Raw genomic sequence first — 27,323 nt, 5'->3', positions numbered from 1 at the left:
ATCCTACGCGTGGCACGCTGTGAAGTCCTTCAATACGGCATCTGGAACTTTCTCCTTTGGAAGACACAGCTCGATATCCTCACCCTTCAAGTGTTGGCCGAAAACACGAACATGCTCTCGCTGCGTCTTGTCAGTTTCACCCTTTTCCCCACGGTCAACCACACACGTACCTCTGTGATCTTCAAAAATTCGCCGTAGATTCCGTCAGATCGCATTCGATCACGGACGAGATCTACTACGCCTCCCAACAGGGCAACAACGGTGGTGACCTTGCTGTCCCATGTCACCAGAGCTGAAACCAGCTCACCGTCGACGCGAGTTGACTCTGTGCTTCCGTAGGGGTCTATGGGGTGTGTCAGGCATATGCTGTGGGTTTGCAGACCGATTTACTTACTTTGCATCTTCTTGCCGACAACCATGTTTCTCCACCATGCCAACCCCACGGCCTTGTCAAACAAGACAACCGGGAACGCGCCGTACGGGGTTATGACATCATGATACTGGTCCTTCTGGCTTGCAATTGACGGAATTCCGGCGGGAGAGATGTAACCGATGATGGTATCGGTTTCCGGGTCAGTCGAGTTGTTGACCGAGGCATATAGACCGGGAGACTTTGTAACAACCGAGTTGCATGTGCGGATTCGCTCTCCGTTCAAGAAGAGGCGGCTGAGTTGTTAGTATACCTTGTCGAACTTGGGCAGAGGTACTTACCGAACAATGTCAACGTCATAGTACGGAAGCTCAAGTTGGTTCCAAATCTCGTGACTCGAGAACCAAAAGCCTGAAGGTATTAGCTCGGGAACCACCCAAAAATGGAGACAGAATTTACGTACCCTTTCGCACCGTGATGGGACCAACACCACCCTGGGAATACTCAGTCTTCTCCAACTTGGGCCTCTTGTACTCCCACAGCTTCTTCTTGTCCGCCTTTGACAACTTGCTAAAGAATTGCAGGAAATACGTGAATAGCTCGCCCTCGTATGGATCATCAAGGTAAGTCTCAGTCTCGCATTTGTAAGACTGCTTGGGGTTATCAACTGGCAAGGTCTGATCGGCGATTTCAGTCACGGCGCAGACTCGACCTTTACCGATGTAGAATATCTCGGCAGCGGTTGAAGCAACATAGTCGAGCCAGTCTTGCCAGCTGTCTGCGATCTTGTGGAATTTGGCATTGGGCTGCTTCTGCAAGGCTTCAATACAGGCGTAGACAGCCCAAATAAGTTCTCTAAGCACCAGATTAGCTCAGGTCTCAATCTTGAACATTTCCACTCACCCATTGTCAAGGCCAGGGACTCGGTTATCCCAGTCGTCTTGTGGCCTAATGTCTTGGATATCGGTCTTAATCCAAGGTAGATAACCACCAAAGCCCGGATAGGTTTCATTGAACTGAAGGTAAGTCTTTAGCTTGGTCTCCATGATTGAGGCAGCGAACCCTGGCGCTGCGCCAAGATCATTTGGAGTCAGAAAGCGAGCAGCTTCCTTGGATCCAGAAATGGCTTGAGCGTAGAGCATAATTTGAAGTGCCTAATATTCAGTTAGCATGATAGTAGAAAGAGTAGCTTGAGCTCACCTCTTTGCTTGCAGCACTAAACGTGTGCTTCGTAGTGCGCTTTCCAGACTTCCAGTCCAGTTGCGTGCCATCATAGGACATGCCATTCGCGGTGTTGTAGGCCACGTCGTTTTGATGGAATTTGCCTTCCCAGTACAGAAGATCCCAGATGAAATCGTCTGTATGGTCAAGAACATCTTGCTGGGACCAATCAAGACCAAAGCGGCAGGATGGTTTGTCGTTACGCTTGTAACCTGGTCGAGCCTCGACCAAGGACAAGGACGCCGTGGCGGCACATGCCAAAGCTAGGACACGGCTCGTTGAATAGATCATGACGAGGTGGAGGAGATTTGGTGCAATTGAGGGACCCGCCTTGAGGCATCAGGAAGAACAAAAGTGTATGGATGACTTATATAGGCGCTTGCTGCCCTGATGACTCCTTTCCACTTGGCAACGCGTTCCTGGAACCAAGATTATTAGCTTCCCTCCTGACAAGCTCGCTTCCCCAGACTCAAGTTCTACCAGGGTCTTCTCCAGGATCTTTCCCCGCTCATTGCGCGCCACTAACTTTCCAGGGGGTTGATCGACACGGAGAATAGGAGAAACAGGGAACAAAAAGCGGGGGTTCAAATCAAGGCTTTTTCTATTTGACCGCTGCAAATCCCCGTAAAATCCAAAGAATCCTGCTTTACTGCCCGTCGCCTTGTTCTCAAACACTCACAATGGATAACAGCCCCACGCCAAGTTCTCCTCATTCTCCCGACACGAATACACCATCCCAGAAGAAGCCAACAAGCAGAGCGTGTGATCGCTGTCGCCGGCGAAAAGCCAAGGTAAGACCCAGCATCGGAGAAACTCCCAACCTCAACTGACAGTCAGATCAGTGCGACTTTTCAGACTTGGCTCAACGATGCACAAACTGCCGAGAGTCAGGCACACAATGTCGCTTTGACATTCCCGTCGCAAGACGAGGACCCAAGATCAGACGGAAGAGGCCGTCTTCGGCGGGAAAAGATGCTCCGTCGTCGAACCCCACAGCGGAATTAACGGCGCTTTCCAGCGCCAATTCCTCCACACCAACAGGCACCACCTCGGCGCAATGGGACTCTTCGAGGGCCCTGAATGTCGATCTTGGGCTCTCGCCGCCGACGATCTCCGCGCCTTCGGTTTTGAATGATGGCGTTGCGGGCCACGGACTGTCGGCGCTGCAGAGGTGGCAGGACTTGTCGAGAGCGTTGGCCTTCATCGCGAATGACCTTCAGAACTTGGTTACGCGATGCTTTGACTTGTTCTTTGAGTACCTGTATCCGCTCACGCCTTTGGTGCATGAGCCCAGTCTTCGCGACTCTCTCTCATACTTTACGACAAGATTCTCAACATCGGAGAGCCATGCAAACGGCACTAGTCTTATGGAAACATGGCCGGAGACGGCATTCACGTTGATAACAGCTGTCTGCACAGAGGCAGCATTTCTGTTACCCAAAGATCTCTTTCCAGAGGGCCAGTCAGTGGGTGATTTATTCCTAAGTGCTTCTCGCTCCTGTCTGAGCCATTATCTCGAAGCGGACCTGGAAAATCCGAATGCCAATTCGATCACGATACGGTACTTCCACTCAAATTGTCTTCATGCGGCAGGGAAGCCCAAATACTCCTGGCACATATTTGGAGAAGCGACCAGGCTTGCACAGGTCATGCAGTTGAACGAAGAGACCTCACTTGAAGGCTTGCTCCCCATTGAAGCCGAGTTGCGCCGTAGGGCTTTTTGGATTGTGTACATGGGCGACAAGTCTGCTGCAATATTGAACAATCGACCCATTACGATCCACAAGTTCTCGTTTGAGTCTGGAATCACCACGGCTTACCCTACTGGGATTGAGGACGAAGCTCCGATTCTCTCCCCTGGAAACTCATCGACAAACTCAGAGGTGATACGAAAAACTTGTATCGAAGGATTCAATGCTAACTTGAGGCTCTGGCAAAATGCTTCCGACTTGCTCTTGGAGTTGAGACTGATTCAGGACCGCGAGCAAAGAGGCATTCCCATGCCTAATCAGTCCTTACTCACCGTCGAAGAAAGGAACCGTCTTGACACCATTTACATACGCTTCATCACTTGTCTCGATGATCTACCACCATATCTTCAGTCCTACACCTTTGCTTCTCTTGTAGAGGGTCCCAGGGAAACGGCCAATCAGTTTCTGATTCAATGTGCCAATCTCCAAGTTTCTGTTCACTGTCTCAGGATGGTGATAACTCAGAAACTGGAAGGCTTGCCGTACTACAGCTCGGGGATTGAGCACGCGGACATTCGAAAAACGGAAATTGCTCGGGATATGCTACGTGTGATCCAAGAGGCCCCTTTTTGGTCGCTGCAGGTTAATGGAGAGCCATACGTGAGTTGACTAGTAGATAACAAGCGAATCATCGAATCAAGACCGCTAACAAGTGGACAGGTCGAGAAAATACGACTCATCGGAGCAAGCTTGCTAGAAATCATGCACAGAAATGGGACGTCACCCATTGCTTCTCGGGCTCGCAGTGATTTTACCGTTCTTCTTGACTTGCTCACTCGACTGGACTCAAAGGCTTCTGATGCTTTGCGAAATACTTCATCACTTGTTAATTGAAACCACAAATACAAACATGAACCATCCCATTGCCACGAATGCATCCGTCCCAGCGCATCAGACTTCCTTTTCCCTCCCAAACTCTTGCTCCTCCTTCTTAATCTCAATCACCTTGGCCATATCCTGCTTCGCATCCTTTCCTTCAAACAAGTACGTGAGCTCCTCCAGCGTAGGTCCCGAAGTCTCGACAAAGAAGAAGTAGACAACGAGGAAGACGATGGCGACCCAAACACAGTAGTAGATGTAAAACTTCCAGCCGATGGCCTCCAGCCCGATGGGATTGACATAGCCGCCAAAGATGGAAGCGACTTGGATAGTCAGCAGCACGAACGCCCATGTCTTGGCTCGCATCTGGTACGTGACAATCTCGAGAGGGTAGGTCACCACGAGATTGGTCCAGGCTGAGGAGTAGAAGCCCTGGAAGAGGAAGATGCAGGCCAGGACAACGCGGCCACCTGCAAGAGACCCATCCAGATACTGCTTCGCGGCAATGGTCCACATGATGAAGGTGACCAGAACGCCACCAGAGCCAAAGAGGAAGAAAGTGCGTCGCTTGAACCGGTCAACCAGCATAGCCATGGTGATGGCCACGATGTACTGCCAAAGCGTGACCATTCCGTTGACAAGGGTGATGTCTTTCTCGGCCTCGATGCCTGTGTCCTTCAAGATTTGAGTCAGGTAGTTTGACACAAGCAAGTTTCCAGAGCTCTGACTGAAGAGAGCTGTCGCGAAGCAGAGCGAGATTCGCTTGAGGTTGGGAATAGAAGAGAAGAAATCCTTCCAGGTCATGTTCTGCTCGGCCTCCTTGGCGATGGCTTGTTGGATCTCAGTGCACTCGAACTTGACGAGCTCGCTATCAGGATCGCATTCGCCGTGGTACTTAACAAGGATGTCGCGAGCCTTGTCAAGCTTGCCCTTAGCAATCAGCCAACGAGGAGACTCGGGACAGAAAAAGATCAGGCTGAGCTGATACGCGGAGGGGATGATCTGGATGAGAGTAGGAAGCTTCCAGGACCATTCACTCTCGATACGGAAGCATCCATAAGTCGCCCACGCGCCGATAACGTAACCCAAGACGATGTTGGTGTTGTACAGTGTCGTGACCTGAACTCGCTCCTTGGGATGAGACAGCTCTGTGACCAGCACTGGAGCGCCCATCTGGATAAGCGATGAGCCGATTCCAAGAACGATCTTGCCGCCGATAAACATGTTGAGCGATGTCGCAAAGAACTGAACGATGACACCGGCGATAATGACGATCGAGCCGAGAGCTGTGGGAACTCGACGACCCGCAACATCGCCGATCCAGCTGAGGAAGATAAAGGGGATGACACCGCCGATGGCGTTAGAAGCGCCGAAGAAGCCAAGTTTGGAGCCGGTAGGGTGGCCGAAACGTTCTTGCCAGCTTTCGAGTGTCTGAAGGGCGTTCGTCATGCTCCTATTCTCCCAATTAGCATCTCAAGTCAAGTCCTGATCGGAGTTGCGAACATACCCATCGATGCCAAGTGCCATACTGGCGAGCAAGGAGGACGTGAGCAGAAAGTACAGCAGCACACCATTTTTCTTCTCCAAAAGGGTGGAACCGACTTCAAGTCGATGGGAGACTGAATGTCTTCAGTAGCGCGAGCAACCTTGGGAGCCATGATGGCAGAAGTCGAGAAGGCTGGTTGTAGTTGATGGTTGATCTGTGCCACAACTGGAGATGTTGCATGTTATATACATACGACGCACGATCACGAAGGAACAATTCCGATTTTGCAAAAGATCAAGTCTACGGCTGAATGGTGTACTCCACATTCTGGTTCCCCGTGGGGAATAAGCGAGTCGGATGATGGTGTGAGGGAGCGGCGAAACGGAGAATTAGAGCTAGACGAAGGCATTACCCCTCAACTGGACGGGGAAATATCGTCGGGGAATTGGTGATCGCCCAACAATGGCGGTGATCAGCATTGCCTCTTTCCGCTCCATTTATCCCCGTGACAGATTATCAATCGGCCCGTAATTCCCCTAGTATAAAGAATCACGGGCCTGTACGGAGTGACTGAGGACGTGGTAGCCGTTCTTGCATCGCCCTTGTCTTGTCTTATTCCCTTTCCGCTCCTTGGTACCACATCACGATGCCTTCTCTTCCACCAGACTTTAAGCTCGGCTTCGCTACTGCATCTTACCAAGTCGAAGGTGCAGTAGCCGAAGATGGCCGAGGCCCATCTATTTGGGATGTCTTCTGTCATCTTGAGCCCACCCGAACCAAAGGTGCCAGTGGTGATGTCGCTTGCGATCATTATCACCGCCTAGAAGAAGACCTTGACCTCATGAAACAATATGGAGCTGATATGTATCGCTTCTCACTTTCATGGTCTCGTATTATTCCTCTGGGTGGAAGAGAAGACCCTATTAATGAAGCTGGTATAGCTTTCTATAACCGGGTCATCGATGGATGTCTCTCGCGGGGCATTACCCCTTGGGTTACGCTATACCATTGGGACCTCCCCCAGGCACTGCATAAGCGCTACAGAGGTTGGCTAGATGTGGAAGAGTCTCAGAAGGACTTTGAACGATATGCAAGGCTTTGCTATGAGCGGTTTGGCGATCGCGTCAAGCACTGGATCACACTAAACGAGCCTTGGATCGTCTCGATATTTGTAAGTTTCTCATACTTCCAGAATTGCACCTACTGAACTTTTCCAAGGGCTATGCAACAGGCGGCAATGCTCCTGGTCGAAGCAGCATCAACCCTCAATCAACAGAGGGTGACACAGCAACAGAGCCATGGGTAGTTGGCAAGGCCTTGATCATGAGTCACGCTCGCGCGGCGGCAGCATACAACAAAGACTTCCGTCCTTCTCAAAAGGGCGAAATAGGAATCTCCTTGAACGGTGATTACTATGAGCCTTGGGATAGCAGTGAACCACGGGATAGCGAAGCTGCTGAGCGACGTATGCAATTTCACATTGGATGGTTTGCAAACCCCATCTTGTAAGTCTTTCTAGAGTTGTTGTCCAGATTGGTTCATTAAGACTCTAACAACTATTAGCTTAAACAAAGACTACCCCCAGTGTATGAGGGACCAGCTAAAGGACCGCCTGCCCACTTTCTCAGCTGACGACATGGCTCTCCTGCGATCTGCGGAATGCGACTTTTATGGCATGAACTACTACACCTCTCAATTTGCACGTCATAAAACATCTCCACCATTAGATACAGATTACATTGGCAATCTCGATGAGCTCCAGACCAACAAAGCTGGCGATCCTGTTGGTCTTGAGAGTGGCCTGCACTGGCTACGCTCGTGCCCTGATCTCTTCCAGAAACATCTCGCACGCGTCTATGGCCTCTATGGCAAGCCTATTTTTATCACAGAGAATGGCTGTCCTTGTCCTGGTGAGGATAAAATGACGCGCGAAGAGTCTGTACAGGATGGTTACCGGATCCGGTACTTTGACGATCACCTGAATGCTGTGGCAAAGGCCGTTACAGAAGATGGCGCCATCGTGGAAGGGTATTTTGCGTGGTCTTTAATGGACAACCTCGAGTGGTCGGATGGTTATGGACCAAGATTTGGTGTGACGTTTACGGACTATCAGACTTTGGAGAGGACGCCCAAGAAATCGGCCTTGGAGCTGAGGAGTCTGGTAGATCGCAAGAAGGTCGCATCAAAGATTTAGAGTAGATTTGCAAATAGAACGTTGCTCATCTTGATGGGGAAAACGTCGCGCGACGCCACTAGAAGTCAATGCATGCGATACGCAAGTCTGGTATTCTGTTGCTCTGCTTTCCTAAGCTGTGATTTTGTTGCTCCGAATTTACATTCATATCTGATCACCACCTCGCGTGTTCTCCCCAGGTATTCCGTACGTGAAGCTGCCGTAATTCCTCAGTAACCGGCCATTGTTGACGTCTAGGTGGGTCGTTTTGAAATACAGTGCCTAATTCATGTAATACGAGGAGCTAGAGTCGCAATGCCCGAGCCCTGGGCGTCCTGGAGAAGCACACCTAGGCACAGGAGAAAGAGCCTGGGGGCCGAAAAGGGCAAACGAGGTCATGGTCCGAAGAGAAGTTTCCCCACGTAAGAAGCTGAACGTCTTCCATCGCGTAGAACTAAATTGTCGTGCGCCCTGAGTAGCTTAGGGAAAAGGCTGGTGAAATTTCACAGGTAGGGAACCCTTCACTTCAGCAACTTTACATCTACTCTGGGCGTCTTGTTGAACACAGTGGTAGGATGAGATCGACTGGGGTTTGCCAGTGCTCATCCAATAGGCGCAATGGGGCTTGCTTAGCTTTCAGCTCAAAGAGTGCTGAGTGGCTGTGTGAAGGGGCTGTCTCACAACCTTGCATGGGCTGAATTGGATCTGACAATCGGACTCGGGAGACAATTAAAAAAGAAGAAGAAAACAATAAGTGGCTTTCCTCAGCCTCAGGGGGTCGCTCTGGCGAACCACTCTAACATTTGTTGGGCACCCTGGAGAGGCAGCGAGGCGGTGCTCCCCAATTGAAATGCCAATATTAAAACCAACCATTTCCAGGATCGACACTAGTTCCCCTTTATTTCCTCGCTCAACCGCTTGAAGGGCATTCGCCATGGACGACAACTTGTCTGATCTTGTACGCGACTCCAAACTAAGGACGCGCTACGAAAAACCTCACACTATTCACCTATTTGACGACCCGGATTCTCCTCCTTTTTCCGCACGGCGACGCGAACAATGGAAGAAAGATCGAACGATTGGCCATGGCGGTCAAGGACGCGTCGTGTTGCAGACGTGCACCGGGGGTAGTCGAGGCTATACTCAACGCGCTGTCAAGATGATTCCACTCCAAGAGGGTGGACGACGGCGATATCTTCGGGAACTGGAAGCCATTCTCAAGTTTTCTCATGACAAAGTGTGTTCATCGTCCATTGCTGCCAATCACTATAGCTGACGTTTCCTGTGCAGTACGCCAAGTACTTTACAAAGACACTGGGATGGTACACGTCACAAAGCAAACTGTATATCGCCATGGAGTATTTCCCCGAAGGAGATTTACATTCCTATGCTCTCAAACATGCACCCTTGCCCGAAAATGAGTGCTGCGAGATCGCCAGTCAAATCCTTTGCGGCTTGGCTGCCATGCACCAGGAAAGTTTTGCACATCGAGACGTGAAGCCTCACGTATGTGGTCCCCTCCGTCTATTCTAGCTCGACCAAGGCGACTGACTTTTCTACCAAGAATATCTTGATTCATCAATCCCCTCAGTCTGTACCTCCTGCTCCATGGTGGGTCAAGCTCGCAGACTTTGGCATCACCAAGAGACTGGAGGCCGTGACCAGCGGCAGCACCAGGAGGAATGGCACCCTACTATACATGGCACCCGAACTTTTTATATCCGAGCTGTCCAATGGGTCACGATTTGACTACCCTGCTGTGGACATGTGGGCTCTGGGCGTCACAACCTTTTTCATCTTGACCAAGAGTCTTCCATTCCAGGACCTGTCATCCGTCATCGAATACGCCAGTGATGATAAGAGGTCGTTCCCTGGGGCTGCTTTAGTTGACTGCAAAGTAAGCATGGATGGGCAGGCTTTCATTCGTGCCTTGATCAGACGACAGCCGACAGAGAGGTTGGATTCAGGGGATGCCATGCGCCATGCGTGGAACCAGTCGTTGCTGCCGGAGACACAGACAGCACCGCCACACAGCGGGTAAGTTCGGCGATCGGAACAATCCTTCAAGCTTGCTCACCATACTAGGTCTTCGCCATTTTTATCTAGGAGCGACTCTTTCGACGAAGGATCGGGCGGGTCATTGGGCCTCACCAACGTCAATTCCCGGTTGTTCTCCAAATCCTGGTCCCCCGAAGTCATCGAGGACACTAAGTCAACTTTTGAAACACTTCCTTCATGGTGGAGAGAGGGTGCCGACGACGTGATATTACGGGTTTCATTATTCAAACCTGAACCTATAAAGAGGTATCTACTAGCGTTTCGTGTAGATTCCGAGACCACAGATCCCGCCGGCTGTGCAGAATTCTTGCGGGCTGTATTTCGGGATGAGGAACGCCTTGTCAAGTTGTTACTTAAGAGGGGTGCCAATCTTGAGTCAAGGGATGAATGGGGTGATACAATACTCTCTCTAGCGGCAAAAGCCGGGGATCTATCCGTGGTGCGGCTCTTGATCAAAGAAGGTGTTGATGTCGAGACCAGGAACAAAGACGGTGATACGGCGCTCTCGCTCGCGTCGTGCGCGGGTAATGAGGCCATAGTCAAGATCCTGGTCGAGGCTGGCGCCAGTATTGAGCCCAAAGGCGATTTGGGTGGGACGCCGCTCTTTCAGGCTGCGAGCAATGGGCATGAAGGCATAGTGGCACTACTGGCGAGTATGGGTGCCGACCTCGAGACCAAGAACAACGACGGTGATACGGCGCTCTCGATCTCCTCGCGCGCGGGGAATGAGGCCATAGTCAAGATCCTGGTCAAGGAAGGCGCCAACATCGAGGCCAAAAGCTGTTCAGGTGAAACGCCGCTTCTTGAGGCTGCCGCTAAAGGATACGAGGGCATAGTAAAGCTACTGGCGAGCAAAGGTGCCAAGACTGATGAGAGGAACCGCCGCAGCGAGACGGCGCTTCTCATAGCTGCAACTGCCGGGCACACGGCGATGGCGAGGTGCTTATTGGATAAAGGCGCAGACATCGAGGCAAGGAATCACCGGAATCACACACCACTCCTGGAGGCTGCATATAGGGGACACAAGGATACTGTGAGGCTCTTTATTGATTCAGGAGCAAATCTCAAGGTATCGGGTTGTACTGGAACAGCGCTTGGGCAAGCTATCATCGCCGGGCATGAGTCCGTGGTAAAACTTCTTTTGGAGAACGGCTTCGATGTTGAGGATAGAAGCTGCCGTTGTTACACGCCACTCATTGGGGCTACGAGGAAAGGGCATGAAGGTATCGTTAGGCTTCTACTCGACAAAGGCGCTGACATTAAGGCAAGGAATGACTTCGGTAACACGCCGTATTCGGTAGCTGTTAACAACGGATTCGTAGGTATAGCGCGGATCCTTTCTAGAGAGGCACGCAGGAGGAAGAGATATGGCCGTTAATTGATACCACGAAGGCAGCGGCAGCGTCTTTAGGGTCGCATGACCGATTGAACATGGTTCTTGGCATTATATTAGTAGACATTATATTAAGAAACCATAATCTTTAGAAGGAGAAAAGGGATTGTTTTCTCTTATTTCTTATATAGAGGTTAAAAAAGTGAAATACTCCTTAAGAGGTTTAACTTTTTATAATAATATAATTAGATATAAGTCTTTATTACAATTAAAGCCTGACCCCTGATGGGTTAATTGAGCCAGAAGATCGATACCACTTGAAACAAAACACGGCTCTGTTATTTAAAATGACAGACATTGTACCGCAGGATCGTCGACAACAGGGCGCATCACTAGGGTGGTTGCGCAGCGACATCTCACCTCGGCGCGTCTATGGGGGCATATCTCAGGGAGGAGAATTACTTGGAGGGTTTAATGCCGGCATGTGTCAATAACTGTGTTCTTTGCTATTGTGACTAACGGCTTCTCTCGGCAGCGTCATCAAGCCCACAAATACAGAGAAGACTCAGCGCTTTATGACACCCGACACATACACAATCATAGTTCCCTCCATTTCATGGCCAATAGGTTGCCAGGCAAGCTCGCAACCCTTTTCCCTAACTTGGCCAAGACGAAGAAGAACTAAGACGTGTTGGGTGAAAATGCTGACGCTGCAGGGATAATCTGACTCAGATCGCAAAACAAGCTTACTGAACCGGCTTGGCCTCGCTTATAAAATAATTGCCTGCCCTCACTCTGTATCTTCCCCAACAATGGTCATCTCACCCCTCTTTTAGCAAGACAGATACCCCAGTAATTACCACCGCTCTATTTTGCCCATATCATCTCGCCGGAGAAGACTTTAAAATGACAGACCAAATTCACCCCATTTACCGCGCTTGGTTCCTCTGGGTCGATCCCATCCTGACTCTCGCGGGCATGTACGGCAATCTATTCGCCCACAACCTCGCCGTGGAGGCTTTCTTCGCCAACTACCCACTCACAGAAGAGCTCAAGCCCTTTCTCTACCAAATCGGCGGCATGGGCACTTCCTACCTAGTCTTGCTCGTGCTTCTTCAGCGGTACACACAAGATGTCGTCGTTTGGAAGATTTTGCATTTTGCCATTCTCTGGGCGGATTTTACCATGTTGACGTCTGTTTATGTGGCGATGCGGCATGAGGGAACACTTGCGATTTCTAACTGGAGGCCTTTGGATTGGTTCAGTATCGTCATTACTGGTATCTGCACTGTTTTGAGGGCATTGTTCGTGTTGGGGGTGGGAGTCAAGGCGTCTGGAGGAAAGGGGAAGAGGACTTGAATGGGGGTTGAGGGAAGCCTAGGTCTATGCTCAGTATCGGCGATACAGTTTAGTGAGGGAAGTGTGTTATTGTCTTGGCACGCGTTGGAAGTATGCTGTTTGAGTAAGGTTGATCCATTGTCTTGATAACACTGTCCTCTTGGTGGGTGCCTCGATCCGTCATTTGCATCATGCACAATGGGTATAAATCCCTTATCTACGATAATGTCTACCCTGAGATTAGAGAAATCAGTGCCCAGAAACAAGGCTTTATCTGTCAAGCAAATCGGAATGCGGAGCGAGCCAAGACACCAAGAAACACTTACGCAATGCCACATCTCGCACCTCGTTCCGAACCCGAGCTCCGCGTGACTCTCGGCTCCTAAACGAAGCGATCCGAGATGCACGGCCAATAATTATCGCCCATCATGCCAAGATGCCTACGATCCCCAGAACACAGCTTCAGCTTGAGTTTATTTTCATGGTTATTTAGACTCGCTTCGGCGGCGTCGGGTTGCATGCCCCTGACTCTTGAACTCCGGGGTTCCGGCGCTTGGGAATGGCATTTATAGAGCTGCTCTCCTCGATCAGGCCTTCTCCTTCACTCACTCGGAAATCATTCTCTTCTGTGTATATTGTCTTTTCTCTGCCCTTGGTCTTTTCTTTGTGTTCTCTTTGCTTTTCTTATAGTCTCTCCATCCTCAACCTGTCTCCAACCGTCCATCTCCCACCCTCCTCATTCATTTATCTTCCTCGGCCAATTTCCCAACATCCGACCTTGCCTCGGGCCTCGCACACCATGTCCTCCAACTCGACCGCCGTCTTCATACCAAACTTCAAGACTTGCGATGAAGTCAACGAACAATGTCCCGTAGAGGCGCAAATGTACGGCGACTACTTTACAAAGTCAGCCTGCATATGGTTTACCCTGCTGTACTTTACGTGCTTCGGCACGCAAATGGTTTACGCCTGGCGTTCGAAAGCATGGTCTTACGGCGCATGGCTCGGCGTCGGAACCGTCTTTGAAGGCATGGGATACGCGGCTCGCATCGTCATGTGCGACGATCCATGGAACTTTTATGCCTTTTTGGTTCAAAACCTCGGACTCGTCCTTGCTCCTACCTTTATTGCCGCGGCCATCTCGATCATTTTCAAGCATCTCATCGACTGGTACGGGTCTGAGTGGTCCTTGTTTCGCCCTGCACTGCTACCTTGGATCCTTGTTGGTAGCGACATGGTCTCGATCATCGTACAGGGAACTGGAGGTGCTGTATCTTCGATGGCGTCGAACAAGAATGGGAAAGAAGCCAAGGATCTGATGGATGTAGGCAATGGCTTGCTCCTTGGAGGCACTATCTTTCAGGTTGTCAACATGGTTGCCTGTGGCGGGATCATGCTCCTCTATTTGTGGAAGAGGCAGCAAGCTCTTGGTCGGTTCCGCTCCAGACTAGGTTCCGGTGACCCACAAGACAGTAGCAAGTCCTCGGGTGATCGAGGTCAATACGACTTTGAAGCCACGCTCAAGGTCTATATCTGGTCTCTGGTTGTTGCGTATAATCTCATCATAGTCCGCTGCATTTATCGGTAGGAAGAACAGCCCTTGCAGCCTCTTATTTTCGCTAACGCCCTGCACAGTGCTGTAGAGATGGCCTCTGGCTGGGGCAGTGATATCATGAAGACCGAGGCCATATTTATCACGTTTGAAAGCCAGATGATTCTGACTACCGTTGCGGTCTTGACCATCTTTCATCCCTATGTCTTTTTCCCGGTGGCTGGTCGTGGAGGCACTGACAGAGCACGACGCTCCGTTCACTCGGACATCCAAGAGTTGAGGCCGATGAACTAGCGTGGTTAAATATGAGGGCGAGTCTGGATGTCTTCGACATGGTTACGTAGCATATGTGACTGTGGTTTAAAGCTCGTGTAAGGGGAAGGATGTAGAGTTAAAGATTCCTAGAGGGTTTGGGCCAATTATTTTTCGTCTTGGCTTTCGGCCCTTGCTCTCGGACCACACTTCGTGGCTAGAATACAACGTATTATAGATGAAATTCAAGAACATAGATTATTTTCAGGCCATTTAAACAACCCGTCAGGTCCCGGAAGTGTGCAGTAGCAATGGACTTCAAGTGACCAGGGCATTTACCTTGTATCAGTAGCAGTGGCGCCCAATTTGCAAATAGCCTGAAGTCTGCGCAACCTATATCCTACATACACTTAAGAAATCATTATCGAATTCACCGACAATTGATTTGTCACTTGGGATCCCTGAAGTTGCAAAACAACATGTTCAACCCCACGTGGTCATGAGGCTTCACGATCCAGATCAAGGGTGGAGCTCGCTTGCGTTTGCAGAGTGGGGGTTGAAATGATGCCCGACACGTCGCGTGAACGAGATGCATGAATATATGACAACGTCTTTGCTCTATCAATTAAATTGAGTTTATTAATTGAAGCTTCTTGGAGGCTCAACTAAAACGTCTGCGCCTCTTTCGTATAACCGCGTTATATGCAATTAATTGGCGCTATCGTCGATGTTCCCGTCTTGGCATCGTAGAAGGCCTTGGCGATTCAGACACCGCTGATCAGCTCCCCAGTTCCTTGAATCACTTGACTATTTAAACTTTGGTCCGCTTCTTTTTGGCATCACCAACCGTTGCTACCGTATCATCAGGCAGACACATTTCGTGTGGGATCGCTCCACTCCACCCTTGCTTGCTACACCATGTTTTCCTTGTTCCCCGTGGAATTTCTTCGGGCAGACTCTTCCTTCACCATGGGGACATGGTTTTGGAAAAGGCCCTTTAGTCATGCCACCCGAACAAGTGCCAACTAAATGAAACGAGTCGGCCCCAAGGGGTTTCGGCAGTGGAGAATCTGGAACAAGCCGGTCGAGCCTCATCCCGGTTGCCACGGCCGAAAACATGGTGGCCTCGTGACGTAGCAGAGATGACGTCGATCCACTTTCTCGAAAACTTCTGGAAGGGGGAGAAAAGACGGTCCGGTGATGAAGATCCTTCGGGAGTTGAGAGAAGTCTTCGTTGCCATGTCATTTTTCAGTGCTTTGATTGGATCTCATGCCGGGCCGACAGCGGAGATTCCCTGTTCCTAGTAGAGTAAATTCTTTCAGGGATCATCTCCCTTCAACTGGCAATGGTTCGATGGCCGCTTGGAGCAACAGATCAGCGGATTGCATAGACATCTGTTTCTCCAAAGCAAGAACCGAGTCAGCAGGAAGGAAGGGGAAAAAATGTCTCACACGTCGACTTGAACAAAGCGTGATTAGTGGCGCGGTGATGTCGCCATGATTCGACGGCGCCGACAAGGAGTGTAGCAAACCGCCATGGGGATAACCCACTAGAGCCCTCCGGACCGGCTTAAACGGCACTTGGTCGATGGGGCTCGCGGATCCGTAGAGCACTTCACGCAATACAATCTTCGGCCAATTCCTCGGTGCTACCGTCATGCGCATCCGTCTCACGACTCCATTCGAATGCGGGCCTCCTCATTCTGAACGCGAGAATCTCCGGAGAAGTCTAATGTCCCGGATTCTTTGTCTTTATAAAACTTGGGGCTCCGGACTCTTCCCCAGGAACCTTGTTCTTGTGCCTATCTCTTATCAGCTGCAGTCAGCTTATCTATCACCATGGCAAAGTCCGAGCGACAGAACTCGACCACCACGGTCGAACACGAAAAGGATGCCATCCACAAGGCAATGGGCCACGAAAAGGTCGAGCTCGAGGCCCTCGAGGTTGCCAGAGCTGGAGGCCACGAGATTGATGATCTCGTCGACGAAATGGAGAGGCAGCTTGAAGCAGACGGAGGCCTAAAGACTGGCTTCTTTCAGCTCAACTTTGCCAACCCCAAGCACTTTACCTGGCTGCTGGTTGCTTTTGCCAGTATGGGTGGTCTTCTCTCTGGTCTTGATCAGAGTCTTATTTCCGGCGCCAACCTTTATCTCCCCGATGACTTGGGCCTGTCGACTAGACAGAACAGTCTTGTCAATTCGGGCATGCCTCTGGGAGCTGTTGGCGGTGCTCTTCTTCTGTCGCCCGCCAACGAATACTGCGGCCGAAAGGGCGCCATCATCATTTCCATCATTCTCTACACCATCGGGGCTGCTTTGGAAGCTGGTTCCATGAACTTCGGTAAGCTCCAATTGGACCCCAGTCAGCGACCAATACTAACGAGCTAGGTATGATCGTCTCTTCTCGAGTCATTCTTGGTCTTGGCGTAGGTCTGGAAGGTGGTACTGTCCCCGTCTACGTTGCCGAAACGGTCGAGCGAAGGATTCGAGGAAACCTGGTCTCTCTCTACCAATTCAACATTGCCCTTGGTGAAGTTTTTGGATACGTCGTCGCCGCCATCTTCCTCAGGGTCCCTGGCAACTGGCGTTACATCTTGGGGTCCTCCCTGCTCTTCTCTACCATCATGTTCTTTGGGTATGTCCTCCTGTTATACTTGACGAACATGTCGCTAATTGCACTCGACAGCATGCTTTTCCTCCCCGAAAGTCCCCGATTCCTCATGCACAAGAACAAGCAGCTCGAAGCTTACAAGGTCTGGAAGCGAATCCGTGGTGTCGAAACCCGCGATGCTCGTGAGGAGTTTTACGTGATGAGCGCCGCCGTCAACCAGGAAGACACCGAGGTCAATGAGGGCGCTCAGAACCACCGCTTCCCTTGGATGGACTTTTTCACGTGAGTTTACTCGTCGCTTAATGCTATCGAGTGATAACTAATCTCTCTCCAGTGTCCCTCGTGCCCGACGTGCCCTCGTCTATGCCAACATCATGATCCTTCTCGGCCAGCTTACCGGTGTCAACGCCATTAGTAAGTCACACTCGCTCATATGGCTATCTGTTATCTAACCACTGCTAGTGTACTACATGTCTGTCCTCATGAACCAGATCGGCTTCGACAAGGAGCAGTCCAACTACATGTCCCTTGTCGGCGGTGGATCTCTCCTCCTCGGCACCATCCCTGCCATCTTCCTCATGGAGCGATTCGGTCGTCGCTTCTGGGCCATCACCATGCTTCCAGGATTCTTCATCGGCCTCGTCCTCATCGGCGTCAGCTACCAGTTCGACATCAAGAAGGATCTGCAGACTGTCGAAGGTCTCTACCTCACTGGTCTCATCATCTACATGGGATTCTTCGGTTCTTATGCTTGTTTGACTTGGGTTGTCCCCTCCGAGGTCTACCCCACCTACCTCCGAAGTTACGGCATGACCACTTCCGATGCCCTCCTCTTCCTCGCTTCCTTCGTCGTCACCTACAACTTCTCAGCCATGCAAAAGGCCATGACCAAGACCGGTCTGGCTCTTGGCTTCTACGGAGGTATTGCCTTCGTGGGAGAGATCTACCAGATCTTCTTCATGCCCGAGACCAAGAACAAGACTCTCGAGGAGATTGATCTTGTCTTCTCGCGTCCCACTATGGACATTGTTAGGGAGAACTGGGCTGGTGTCAAGGAGACTACGTCGCTTCTGTGCAGGGGTCACTGGCACAAGGTCTTTGTTGAGCAGGCTATTTCTGGTGATGACAGAGACAAGACTGAGGATTCAACTGCTTAAGTGAAGAGAGTAAAAGATGGATGAGATCTATAGATTCGGTCTATTATAACGACGACAGCAACCTGCTGTGTGAATAGTTACGATTGTCGTAAATGAAACAGTCCATGTTCATAACGACCGATTGTCAGTTCTGTGGCTTCAAGGCGCAAGCTCACTCGAGGCCTATGTCTTAAAATCCTAGCAGAATTAAGTCTGCCAATACATGCCAATCTCGCGCAGGTCCTCGACGAGTGCTGGTGGATTGTCCACACCAGGGAAATGGCCACCGAAACCATGGACTAGTGAAATGCACATCAGCAAAAGTGGACTTTTCACCTCTGGAAAATTTTAACCTACATCGGTATTGCACGAGATTGCCTAGCTTCGCCAGCAGCTCTTTTGGCCAAAATCCAACGTTGTACTTGAACGTGCTAAATAGCATCGGTGCGTCGGTTCGGGCTTTTGTATACTCTGTTTTGAATCCGTTCAAGTTTTGCGCATACATATAGGCCGAGGACACGAAAGATTTGGTGAGATAGTAGAGTGAAACGCTTCGTAGGATCTCATTATGGTCCAGCACCGATGGCGAGGTGCCCGCGCTAGGATCCGACCCTACGAAAGGTTAGTGAGAGCAGGCAGTTCAGTTGGGCTTTACAAACAGTTGATAAACTTCTCTCCTATCCATGCAAGCTGTCCCACGGGGTTGTCATAGAGAGCCAGGCCAATAGTGTTGGGCTATCATCAAGATTAGCATCGGACCGTATTGACATTGGAAAATGTGCCTCTGCTTACCTTGTAAGAGTGTTCCTGAAAATATCCCGCTTCAGTAGTAGCCCAGCGAACAAAGTTCTGCTCTACAAACTCTTCTTCCGGCGACAATGTGATGTTCCAAGCTACAAGCTCGTCTGGGGTCAGGGGATAGAAGGGCATAAAGACGAAGTGCGCTGCTCGCGTTGTGGCATTGAACGCGTCATAAAGATGATAGGCAATTGGAGCACCAAGATCAGTCCCATGAACAGCAAATTTCTTGTATCCGAGCACTTCGGTCATCAATGTGTTGAAAACTCGAGCTGTATCTTCAACAGTCCAGCCTTCGGGTGGCGGGGAAGAAAAGGCATAGCCTGGAAGTGAGGGAATTATGATATCGAAGGACACGGGTTTCCCTGTAGATGTCTTTGCTTTCTTGATGAGGGGTTCGATAACTGGGATGAACTCGAGAAACGAGCCGGGCCATCCATGGTTTAGAAGGAGGGGAATCGCGTTTGGATCGTTGGACTTGTGGTGTACGAAATGGATATCGAGATCTTCGATTGTGGCGGTGTAATGGTGAAGTCTATTCATACGTTAGTATATATGACTCTGACAAGGCATCTGTTCATTCACTTGTTGAGGATGTCTTGCTCCTTCTTCCAATCAAAGTTGGACAACCATTGCTTCCGTAGGCCCTTTAGGACATCCAGGTCAATCCCCATAGATGAGCTGACACCAGGGTACTCGGGCTTGTCGGGCAGCTGATAGTTGCGCACCAACTCGATCATTCGAGGTACGTTGTGGGAGAGGTCGATATGGAACGGGTGTAGGTGAAAGTTATCCGCTCTGCTTGGCGGGAGAGACTTGGCTGACGCCGCAGCTAAAAGAGCGCCGAGAACGCCCGATATGCTCAAGTGTACCATTTCGGAATGTACGTTGTCTGAGCTCGTCTGTAGGGCGTTGATAGTTTTGTAAGATGCTTGATTCTAGGTCTTGCTGGATATTCTCAGGACATGGCAACCACTGGTGACTTTATAGAGAATTACCAACAAAAATACGCCTTCAGTTTCATTGCTGCCCTCACTAACCGCGGCGAACTTGAATGCGGTCATATTTTAGTGCTTAGCTCCTTTGTGTGGGCGAGTCACTTAGGCTCGCAAAAAGTTGCCTGTCTACAGAGGCAGTCATACCATATTTCTAAGCACCACAACGAAACCATATTATGAATCGCAATCTATCCGTCCTCTACATAAGGCTTACAGAACTCGCATGATATATTTATAAGCATTACTCGCGATGCGTCTCATGTCCTGGAGCACGCTCACTGTTTATTAGTCGCCTTCAGAGCAGCTTGTAGAAGGTGTTTAAATGGTATTAATGGCCCGGAGAAGACTTCGGTGGAGTCGGAAGCTTCGAAAGGTGTCCAGACCATAGTTCGCGTTCTTTGCACTCCATGATCTTCTGGCTCAGTTGACCCATCAAGGGCCGGGCTTCAACTATAATAAAGAACACATTGTCAACACATCATAGCATCATATCCCAATGCTAACACAGCGGCTGAGATTCTCTTTATATGTATCACAACATTAATCCAAGGTAGAAAGGCTCGCCCTCGAGAGATGGGGTTCGTGAGTTGCCTGAGTGGTGGGGCTAGCCCATGCCCACATAGACGCCCTGGCCTCGGCTCCCCATCATCAAATCTTATCTCCGCATGGTGTAGTTGGTTTATCACGTTCGGCTGTAACTGAATAATTGCCACCGAAAGGTCCCTAGTTCGATTCTGGGTGGGGAGACAAGCTTTTATTTTTGCTCAATATGTCGCGAGAAGGTTGTATTTAATATTCTGCAACGCACAGGGCCTGCACATCAGCACCCCAAAGCAGCATCTCACGAGACCGAGTCCGCTGTCTTTTTACAGACATGGCCAAGAAATATCGTCATGAGGGGCCCCTGCTTAGCATACAGAAATCAGATATCAAGTCAAAAGCTAGCAAGTTGAGTATTCTCTACCAGAAGTCCTCTCCAGGCTGATAATATCCGCCACGTAAATGCTGCAAGCTTCTCCGAGGCTGGCTGACAAACGCGGGGCACGCCCCTAATACGCTGATGGGTGGAGACAAGATCATACAGCAGGGCAGTAAGAGAATGATTCGTGAGTCGTTGGGTGAGAAAGCTTCTCAAGAGGTAACGGTAGATATATATTGTCAAGTTATTGCGGTATCAAAGCCGGTAGAGGGCCGAGGCAACCTATCGTCCTATAGCTACCGATTCGCACAGGGGTGTCAATTGGTTGAGAAGAGACAGAAGGCGGGAAGTCCGCCATGATTTTGAGAACTACCGCCCTTGACTCAGGTGTAGGAGAATAAATGACACAAGCTGAGTATTGTTTCTTGCTCTGTCGACGCTGACGCAGGAGAAGCTTGTTGGGATAAAATGAGTGCACCATGACATGGAAGTAGCTCAAATCTCCTACGACAGGAGAACAAGACACAAAAGACACAGGGTTTACTCAAGCAAGCTGAGGAGCAGGTTGATCAACTGCTGCTTTGTGTCTGGTTTCGCATCACCACCAGGAGTAGCCTCCTCGCCAGGAGCAGCCTCACCACCGGCACCAGGAGTCGCCGCAGCGTCGGGAATAAAAATACCCCATTCGCCATTCATGTTGTCAACCTTGATGAGCAGCTCATTCTCTTCGACTTCGAACTCCAATTCGCCAACGGCCGGGTCGATAACGAAGGCGCCGGCTTCGGTACAGAAGCGCCCAATAGCACCAGTGCTGATGTCGAGGGTGCCTTGGGAAAGACGTTAGCATGTCATCGGGTCATCGTCATGGTGCAAAGCTCACTATTGGCGTTCAAGATGTAATCGACTTTCTGAAGCGTCAAGCCTTCGGTGCCTTCGGCGAGATTGACAATGAAGGAGACTGGCTCGACGGCGCGGAAGCCTGCTGGAGGAGCCGCGGGCGATGGATTCTGGGTCACGGTGAGGGTTCGGTCCTCGGCGTTCTGGAACTCGATCTCGAAGACGCCATTTTGCTGTCAAGTCAACATATTAGACAATGTGCTTCGTTGTAAAAGGCACGAATGGAGAGGGCACTTACGCCTGGAGGATACAGAGTGTCGACCTTGCTTCCGCCAGGAAGGACAATGGGGACATCGAACTCTCCTGCTTGTTCGACCTCATCCTCAGCCCCCTCCTCGCCCCCTCTCCACCTTCTCCGGCCGCTGCGCTGGTCTGGCTGGGAACAATGGTCGAAGTCACCGTGGCGGCTAGAGAGAAGCGAGCGTGGGGAGACCGAGGTCTGGCAAGGGCGCGGCTGTCATGTTGGATGGCAGCGGGTGCGGCGAGGATTGCCGAAAGCTGAGTAGCCAGCAGAGTGATGGTGAAAAGCTTCATGATGGATGACGTCCTTTGGCGGTGATGCTTTGGTCTGTTGGTTGCAAGGTGAAAACTTGAGCGACGGTACGAAGAAGAAGAAACCAAATCAGTCTGAGGCAAGGAAACTTCGGACCGGCCGAAAATGGAAGAATGGTGCAGAGAGAAAGAAAGGTAAGCTGACAAAGGAATACTCAAAGCAGGGCTTGTAGAAGACAATGATGATTCAAAAGCACCTTATGGGATGATCATGAAGGTCATTTATAGAGAGATTTTACTCCCTACCTAATTTTCCTTCAATGCAGTTTTATCTGCTTGACCCTCCAGCCACTCCTCATTCAGTGCCTCGAAACGCAATCTGAGGCAGTCTCAACACTGCAAGCGCCCAAGTTTGAAGCTATTCCAGGACACACACGGCCAAAAGCCGCCTGGCTGCCAAGAGATGCGAACTGTTGGGGTTGGATCGCAAAGTCAGATGAGACGTCGCTTACCTGCGCAACGAGAGCTTGCGTTAATTTTGGCAGTTATTTGCAACCGACCGGAGAGCTTGGCGGTGCTTGGCAGTCAATTTGTGAAACGGGAGGGGGCTTTGGGGATTGGAGGTTTTTGGTCGCTGTTCTTGGCGGTTGTTCTTGGCGATGTCGCAGGATAGCCACCTCACGGCATTTGCAATTACGGGGGGAGATAACAGCATCATTGTAGCTCTATTCTATATGCTGTCGGATGTCTCTAACCTCACTCAATCACTATTTACACGATGGGTATTTACACATTGGCTTTCCATATAGCGCATGTCGTCCAAGCTGGACACAAGGCACGCGACCGACTTCCCTAAAATCTCAAACAATAGAGTTAGCCGATCCTCCGATCCGTTTCTAAAACAACCTTAAAATAGGGGTGTTTCATAGACTTAATTTAGCAGAGCGAGGATTGATAAAACGCTGTCACGTTTCAGATGGGGCTATTTTTATCGTCGGCTCTAGGGTAGTTTTCTTTGTTTTGCTCTCCAACACTGTTGACTCTTTAGATCCCATTCTTTGGCGCAGAGAACATCTACTACCTTTTTTTATTGCGTATGGATAGCCTTTCGATCATATTAATAAAAGTAAAGAGATAAACCCGTGTCTGGGATATATTCTTTCAGTGAACGAAACAAGGCGTCTTGTAAGAGCTCAGACCCAAGGAAGGTACCTACTAATGAGGTGAAGGTCTTCAGGTTGAGAATAAACATCAATAAGGATGATTACACACTGTGATAGGGAAACACCATCACCGACTTACGTAAAAGGTGGGAACGGCCGGGGTCAAAGGCAGTACCGCGAACCATGTTTGAAACCACGCCAACAATCTTGAAGCATCCCTAGCTATCTATAGACGCCCGTTGGACAATTTCTTCACTCGGCTTTTGGCAACCAGCACTTGGACTTGATTCCGAGGCAAAGCTGGAACAAAATCACCATTCAAGTAGGGAGTAGTATCTCCATCCTCCCTGAACTCATACCACGCAAATTCAGATCCCAAGTACTCGAACCTGTTGGAGCTCCAGTGCTCAATGTCGTAATCTTGGAGGTTGGGCGACTTGACAGCCTTGAAGAAGGCTAGGCGAGAGCCCAGCCACATGACCAGCGGCCCATCCTGCTCTCCCTGCTTGAACCAATTCGTGCAGGGCCCTTTGGAGACATTGATGAACAATAACGTTAAACCTCGGTATTCCATCGCGGCACTTGGTTGGACGAAGACGAGCCCAAGTAATCACATCGGAGCAAGGATGATCCGTATTGCGTGTCTAGCCACCCCTGCGTAAGATCCCCGCCTCGAAGACTCACTCTCCGACCTCGTCTCTATGGTGTACACCAAGGGTCCAATTTATCTGCTGTATCTGATTGGACTATAGAGAGCGGGGGTCAAGATGGTAGACCCCGACGCGGTCTACTTGGAGGCTCCCTTCTCACTTACATACTTGTCATCTGTCTGTCAGTCGGTTTGTATCATTCAAGCCACTTCCTCTATCATCGGTCGTTGAATAAAACCCCAATTCTCTACCCCTCACACCACAAACTCATCATCATCTTGAACAATGTCCACGCTCCCTAAAGAAGTTGACGTCCTGGTCGTCGGTAGCGGCAACGCAGGCTTCGCATCTGCCATAGCCGCCGCCCAAGCCGGCGCAGGACACGTCTTGCTGATCGACAAGTGCCCCAAGGATTGGGTAGGCGGAAACTCGTACTTTACAGCTGGCGCATATCGCATAGCTCATGCTGGGCTTGGTGATCTGTTACCGATCGTCAACAACGTTAGTCGAGAGCAGGCCCAGAGGATCGACCTGGCGCCGTACTCTGAGAGGGACTTTCAGAAAGACCTGGACAAGGTTTGCATGGGACGGTCTGATCCCGAACTTGCCAAGACGCTCGTTACCGAGTCCAACTCGGCTATCAAGTGGCTGGCAGCCAACGGTGTTCGGTTCCAGCTCTCTTTCAACAGACAAGCCTACGAGGTTGATGGGAGGATCAAGTTCTGGGGCGGCCTTCATCTCAAGACCCAGGACGGCGGGAAGGGCCTAATTGCCGATTATCTTGCCGCAGCTGAGAGACACTCGATTCAGGTTTCCTGGTCCACAATGCTCAGTGGAATCCAAACCGACCCTGTTGATGGCGCCTGGATTGTGACGGTCAAGGTTGACGGCATTGATCATACTCTAGCGGCCCGAGCCATTATCTTGGCCGCCGGAGGATTTGAATCCAATGCGCAGAAGAGGAGCCAGTTCCTCGGCCCGGGCTGGGATTTGGCCATGGTTCGCGGAACTCCTTACAACACCGGAGAGGTCCTGGACCTTGCTATTCAACAACTAGGTGCTCAACCCGTGGGAAATTGGTCAGGTTGTCACTCTGTAGCATGGGATGCTAATGCCAACCCCAATATTGGCGACCGTGTAGCATCAAACGAGTATACCAAGTCTGGATATCCTCTTGGTCTGATGCTCAATGTGGACGGTCAACGCTTTGTCGACGAAGGCGTGGATATGAGGAATTACACCTACGCCAAGTTCGGTCGAGCCATTCTGCAACAGCCCGAGCAACTTGCGTTCCAAGTCTGGGACGCTCAGACTACGCCCTGGCTTCGATCTGAAGAGTACCGCGAGGAGCGAGTCAAGCACCTCAAGGCAGATTCACTGGAGCAGCTTGCAGACAAGTGTGTGTCTCGTGGTCTCCGAGATAGAGACGCTTTCCTACGCACCATTCGCGAGTACAACGAGGCTGTATATGCTCATAGGCAAGAGGCCCCGTCAGCTAAATGGGACCCTGCCATCAAGGACGGCCTATCGACACAATCCTCCAAGAAACAACTGGCCCTTGCCAAGTCGAACTGGGCCCTACCACTTGAAAAGGGCCCTTATCTCGCAGTCAAGGTTACCTGCGGTATTACCTTTACCTTTGGTGGTCTCAAGGTTGACCCTCAGACGGCCCAACTGATCCGCGCGTCAACCGATCGACCGATACCGGGAGTCTTCTGTGTTGGAGAGATGATGGGAGGGCTGTTCTATTCCAACTACCCCGGTGGAAGTGGCTTGACTTCTGGCGCTGTCTTTGGTAGGAGGGCTGGCAGGGCGGCGGCTCAAGTCGCCAAGGGCCGTACGGAGTCTCCTCGGATACCAGAGAGCACTGGATTCACCAAGTCATCTTTTGTGACCAAGCTCTAGCTGCTTGATGCATCGACCGGATTCATCATGGAAGAGATTTTCTCAATAGATGGGGTTTCGTTCGTGTAGCATTCTTGAAAATCCACCATGTACGTTTGGATCTATGAGCAAGGACATTTGGCCAAGTCTTGACTATTGAATCGTGCAATGTAGTAGATCATAGAATCGGGGCTATTTAAATCACGCCACTAAGCATAGTGTTAGTTATTCTCAAAAACCAATCCTCCTATGCGTTGGACTTGGTGTAGCAGCTGTCTTGCGAATGTGTTTGTTGATTGTTACTCAGAACTTATTGTGTTCTTTGCTATAATTGAAGCCCGGCTATTGATGTGATAACGGAGCGAGAAGATAGATCGATAATATTAAATAATAATGATGTGAGGCGTACAGACCAGGTTTCACGGCTGAACTCCCGGATGGTTAGTCACTAGTCGTGGCTTGCCCAAAGATGGACCTCGTTTCATCCTCGGCCATAGCGTGTCCATGGCTATATCCTAATGGCGATGACGCTCTACCCAATAATGAGCATATGGTTCTGTCACGTCAACCAAAGACGAGCTTCTGGTAATGATGATCATCGGGTTGAAGCAATGACTGAGGAAAAGATAGCAGAGCTGGGAGAGGATAATCTTGAGTATAGGTAAACGTGGTAGGGGGGTGGTAAGCCGTCCTTGATATGATGGTATTCACTGTATGGGAGGTCAGGCACGTCGACTCTTATGGTCACGACGGCTCTGGGGGACCCGAGGAACTAAGGAGGTGGACAATGCGTCGGCATGAGTCAGGGTGGCTTGAGGCTCTGCTATGCTACCACCAAAGGGGGGGCAATACTAGCAAGCGCAACTCCTGGTGCACACCGACTTTATCAAATGAGCCCCCATGGATAATGTCGGTGACCTTCAGTATCGCACCACTCTAGCAATGCATCATATATCTTGGGCTTGTTGCTCTGACCAGAGCTACGCTACTCTGCTGCCGTGTGACCTCTACAAGACGAACCAGATCGGTTCGAGCGGCACGACTTTTGCACGACCCCAATGATGAGATGCCATGGCACTTGGACTGGTCCTCATCGCAATCTTGGAAAATGCCAGACCGCTGGGCTTTTGGTGGTCTGATAATCTTGTTTTGACATGTTTGTGCGTGTAGAAGCCAATTGTTTTCAGTAGACGTCAGACCCAAGCAAGCCGAGATGATGCAACAGGCGTGTTAGTGCGTATGTCGAGATCCGGGTTGGGGCCACGCAATGACAATCCTTGTTGCGCATCAAAGCAATGACGCAGACGACTTTGCGGGGCGACACAAATGTCAAGACAGGGCAGCGCAGCAGAGTGTACACGAGATTTCTGTCCACCACTAGCGGCGAGTGGCTGGTGTCCAGTCCTAAAATGGGGCCAAGAG

General features: G+C 50.5%; 12 protein-coding genes across 12 annotated transcripts; 7 read left to right on the top strand and 5 right to left on the bottom strand.

Annotated features, from left to right (window-relative positions):
* Positions 1-3: 3 nt before the first annotated feature.
* MRS44_015905 (uncharacterized protein) lies at positions 4-1,882 on the bottom strand (the record flags this gene model as incomplete). The annotated part of the gene is made up of 7 exons (XM_046270263.2): positions 4-120; positions 171-343; positions 395-666; positions 712-781; positions 834-1,225; positions 1,274-1,524; positions 1,571-1,882. The coding sequence occupies 7 exons, from the start codon at positions 1,880-1,882 to the stop codon at positions 4-6; spliced, it is 1,587 nt and encodes a 528-aa protein (XP_046129932.2).
* Positions 1,883-2,271: 389 nt separating this feature from the next.
* On the top strand, positions 2,272-4,176 carry MRS44_015904 (uncharacterized protein; the record flags this gene model as incomplete). Its single annotated transcript, XM_065619399.1, has 3 exons — positions 2,272-2,382; positions 2,434-3,942; positions 4,003-4,176. The coding sequence occupies 3 exons, from the start codon at positions 2,272-2,274 to the stop codon at positions 4,174-4,176; spliced, it is 1,794 nt and encodes a 597-aa protein (XP_065475471.1).
* Positions 4,177-4,233: 57 nt separating this feature from the next.
* On the bottom strand, positions 4,234-5,819 carry MRS44_015903 (uncharacterized protein; the record flags this gene model as incomplete). Its single annotated transcript, XM_065619398.1, has 3 exons — positions 4,234-5,614; positions 5,669-5,689; positions 5,764-5,819. The coding sequence occupies 3 exons, from the start codon at positions 5,817-5,819 to the stop codon at positions 4,234-4,236; spliced, it is 1,458 nt and encodes a 485-aa protein (XP_065475470.1).
* Positions 5,820-6,293: 474 nt separating this feature from the next.
* Positions 6,294-7,841, top strand: MRS44_015902 (uncharacterized protein; the record flags this gene model as incomplete). The annotated part of the gene is made up of 3 exons (XM_046272853.2): positions 6,294-6,818; positions 6,866-7,152; positions 7,211-7,841. 3 exons carry the CDS (start codon positions 6,294-6,296, stop codon positions 7,839-7,841), a joined length of 1,443 nt encoding a protein of 480 aa, XP_046129935.2.
* A 913-nt stretch (positions 7,842-8,754) lies between these two features.
* MRS44_015901 (uncharacterized protein) lies at positions 8,755-11,256 on the top strand (the record flags this gene model as incomplete). Its single annotated transcript, XM_065619397.1, has 4 exons — positions 8,755-9,057; positions 9,111-9,326; positions 9,385-9,857; positions 9,906-11,256. The coding sequence occupies 4 exons, from the start codon at positions 8,755-8,757 to the stop codon at positions 11,254-11,256; spliced, it is 2,343 nt and encodes a 780-aa protein (XP_065475469.1).
* Positions 11,257-12,117: 861 nt separating this feature from the next.
* Positions 12,118-12,570, top strand: MRS44_015900 (uncharacterized protein; the record flags this gene model as incomplete). The annotated part of the gene is made up of 1 exon (XM_046272180.2): positions 12,118-12,570. One exon carries the CDS (start codon positions 12,118-12,120, stop codon positions 12,568-12,570), a length of 453 nt encoding a protein of 150 aa, XP_046129937.2.
* A 778-nt stretch (positions 12,571-13,348) lies between these two features.
* On the top strand, positions 13,349-14,395 carry MRS44_015899 (uncharacterized protein; the record flags this gene model as incomplete). The annotated part of the gene is made up of 2 exons (XM_046271178.2): positions 13,349-14,133; positions 14,185-14,395. The coding sequence occupies 2 exons, from the start codon at positions 13,349-13,351 to the stop codon at positions 14,393-14,395; spliced, it is 996 nt and encodes a 331-aa protein (XP_046129938.2).
* Positions 14,396-16,192: 1,797 nt separating this feature from the next.
* Positions 16,193-18,121, top strand: MRS44_015898 (uncharacterized protein; the record flags this gene model as incomplete). Its single annotated transcript, XM_046270266.2, has 5 exons — positions 16,193-16,694; positions 16,742-16,988; positions 17,040-17,246; positions 17,299-17,378; positions 17,427-18,121. The coding sequence occupies 5 exons, from the start codon at positions 16,193-16,195 to the stop codon at positions 18,119-18,121; spliced, it is 1,731 nt and encodes a 576-aa protein (XP_046129939.1).
* Positions 18,122-18,307: 186 nt separating this feature from the next.
* Positions 18,308-19,962, bottom strand: MRS44_015897 (uncharacterized protein; the record flags this gene model as incomplete). The annotated part of the gene is made up of 6 exons (XM_065619396.1): positions 18,308-18,399; positions 18,458-18,712; positions 18,760-18,835; positions 18,893-19,433; positions 19,484-19,800; positions 19,939-19,962. The coding sequence occupies 6 exons, from the start codon at positions 19,960-19,962 to the stop codon at positions 18,308-18,310; spliced, it is 1,305 nt and encodes a 434-aa protein (XP_065475468.1).
* Positions 19,963-21,355: 1,393 nt separating this feature from the next.
* MRS44_015896 (uncharacterized protein) lies at positions 21,356-22,246 on the bottom strand (the record flags this gene model as incomplete). The annotated part of the gene is made up of 4 exons (XM_065619395.1): positions 21,356-21,642; positions 21,696-21,885; positions 21,951-22,015; positions 22,063-22,246. The coding sequence occupies 4 exons, from the start codon at positions 22,244-22,246 to the stop codon at positions 21,356-21,358; spliced, it is 726 nt and encodes a 241-aa protein (XP_065475467.1).
* Positions 22,247-23,593: 1,347 nt separating this feature from the next.
* MRS44_015895 (uncharacterized protein) lies at positions 23,594-23,941 on the bottom strand (the record flags this gene model as incomplete). Its single annotated transcript, XM_046273985.2, has 1 exon — positions 23,594-23,941. One exon carries the CDS (start codon positions 23,939-23,941, stop codon positions 23,594-23,596), a length of 348 nt encoding a protein of 115 aa, XP_046129942.2.
* Positions 23,942-24,302: 361 nt separating this feature from the next.
* Positions 24,303-25,922, top strand: MRS44_015894 (uncharacterized protein; the record flags this gene model as incomplete). The annotated part of the gene is made up of 1 exon (XM_046272181.2): positions 24,303-25,922. One exon carries the CDS (start codon positions 24,303-24,305, stop codon positions 25,920-25,922), a length of 1,620 nt encoding a protein of 539 aa, XP_046129943.2.
* Between the last annotated feature and the right edge of the window lie 1,401 nt (positions 25,923-27,323).

This window comes from Fusarium solani (assembly GCF_023522795.1).
Source record: "Fusarium solani strain SB1 chromosome Unknown bctg00000011, whole genome shotgun sequence".
Lineage (NCBI taxonomy): Eukaryota > Fungi > Ascomycota > Sordariomycetes > Hypocreales > Nectriaceae > Fusarium > Fusarium solani.
Note: the sequence above shows the minus strand (reverse complement) of the source record. Positions and strands in the feature narration are given on the sequence as shown.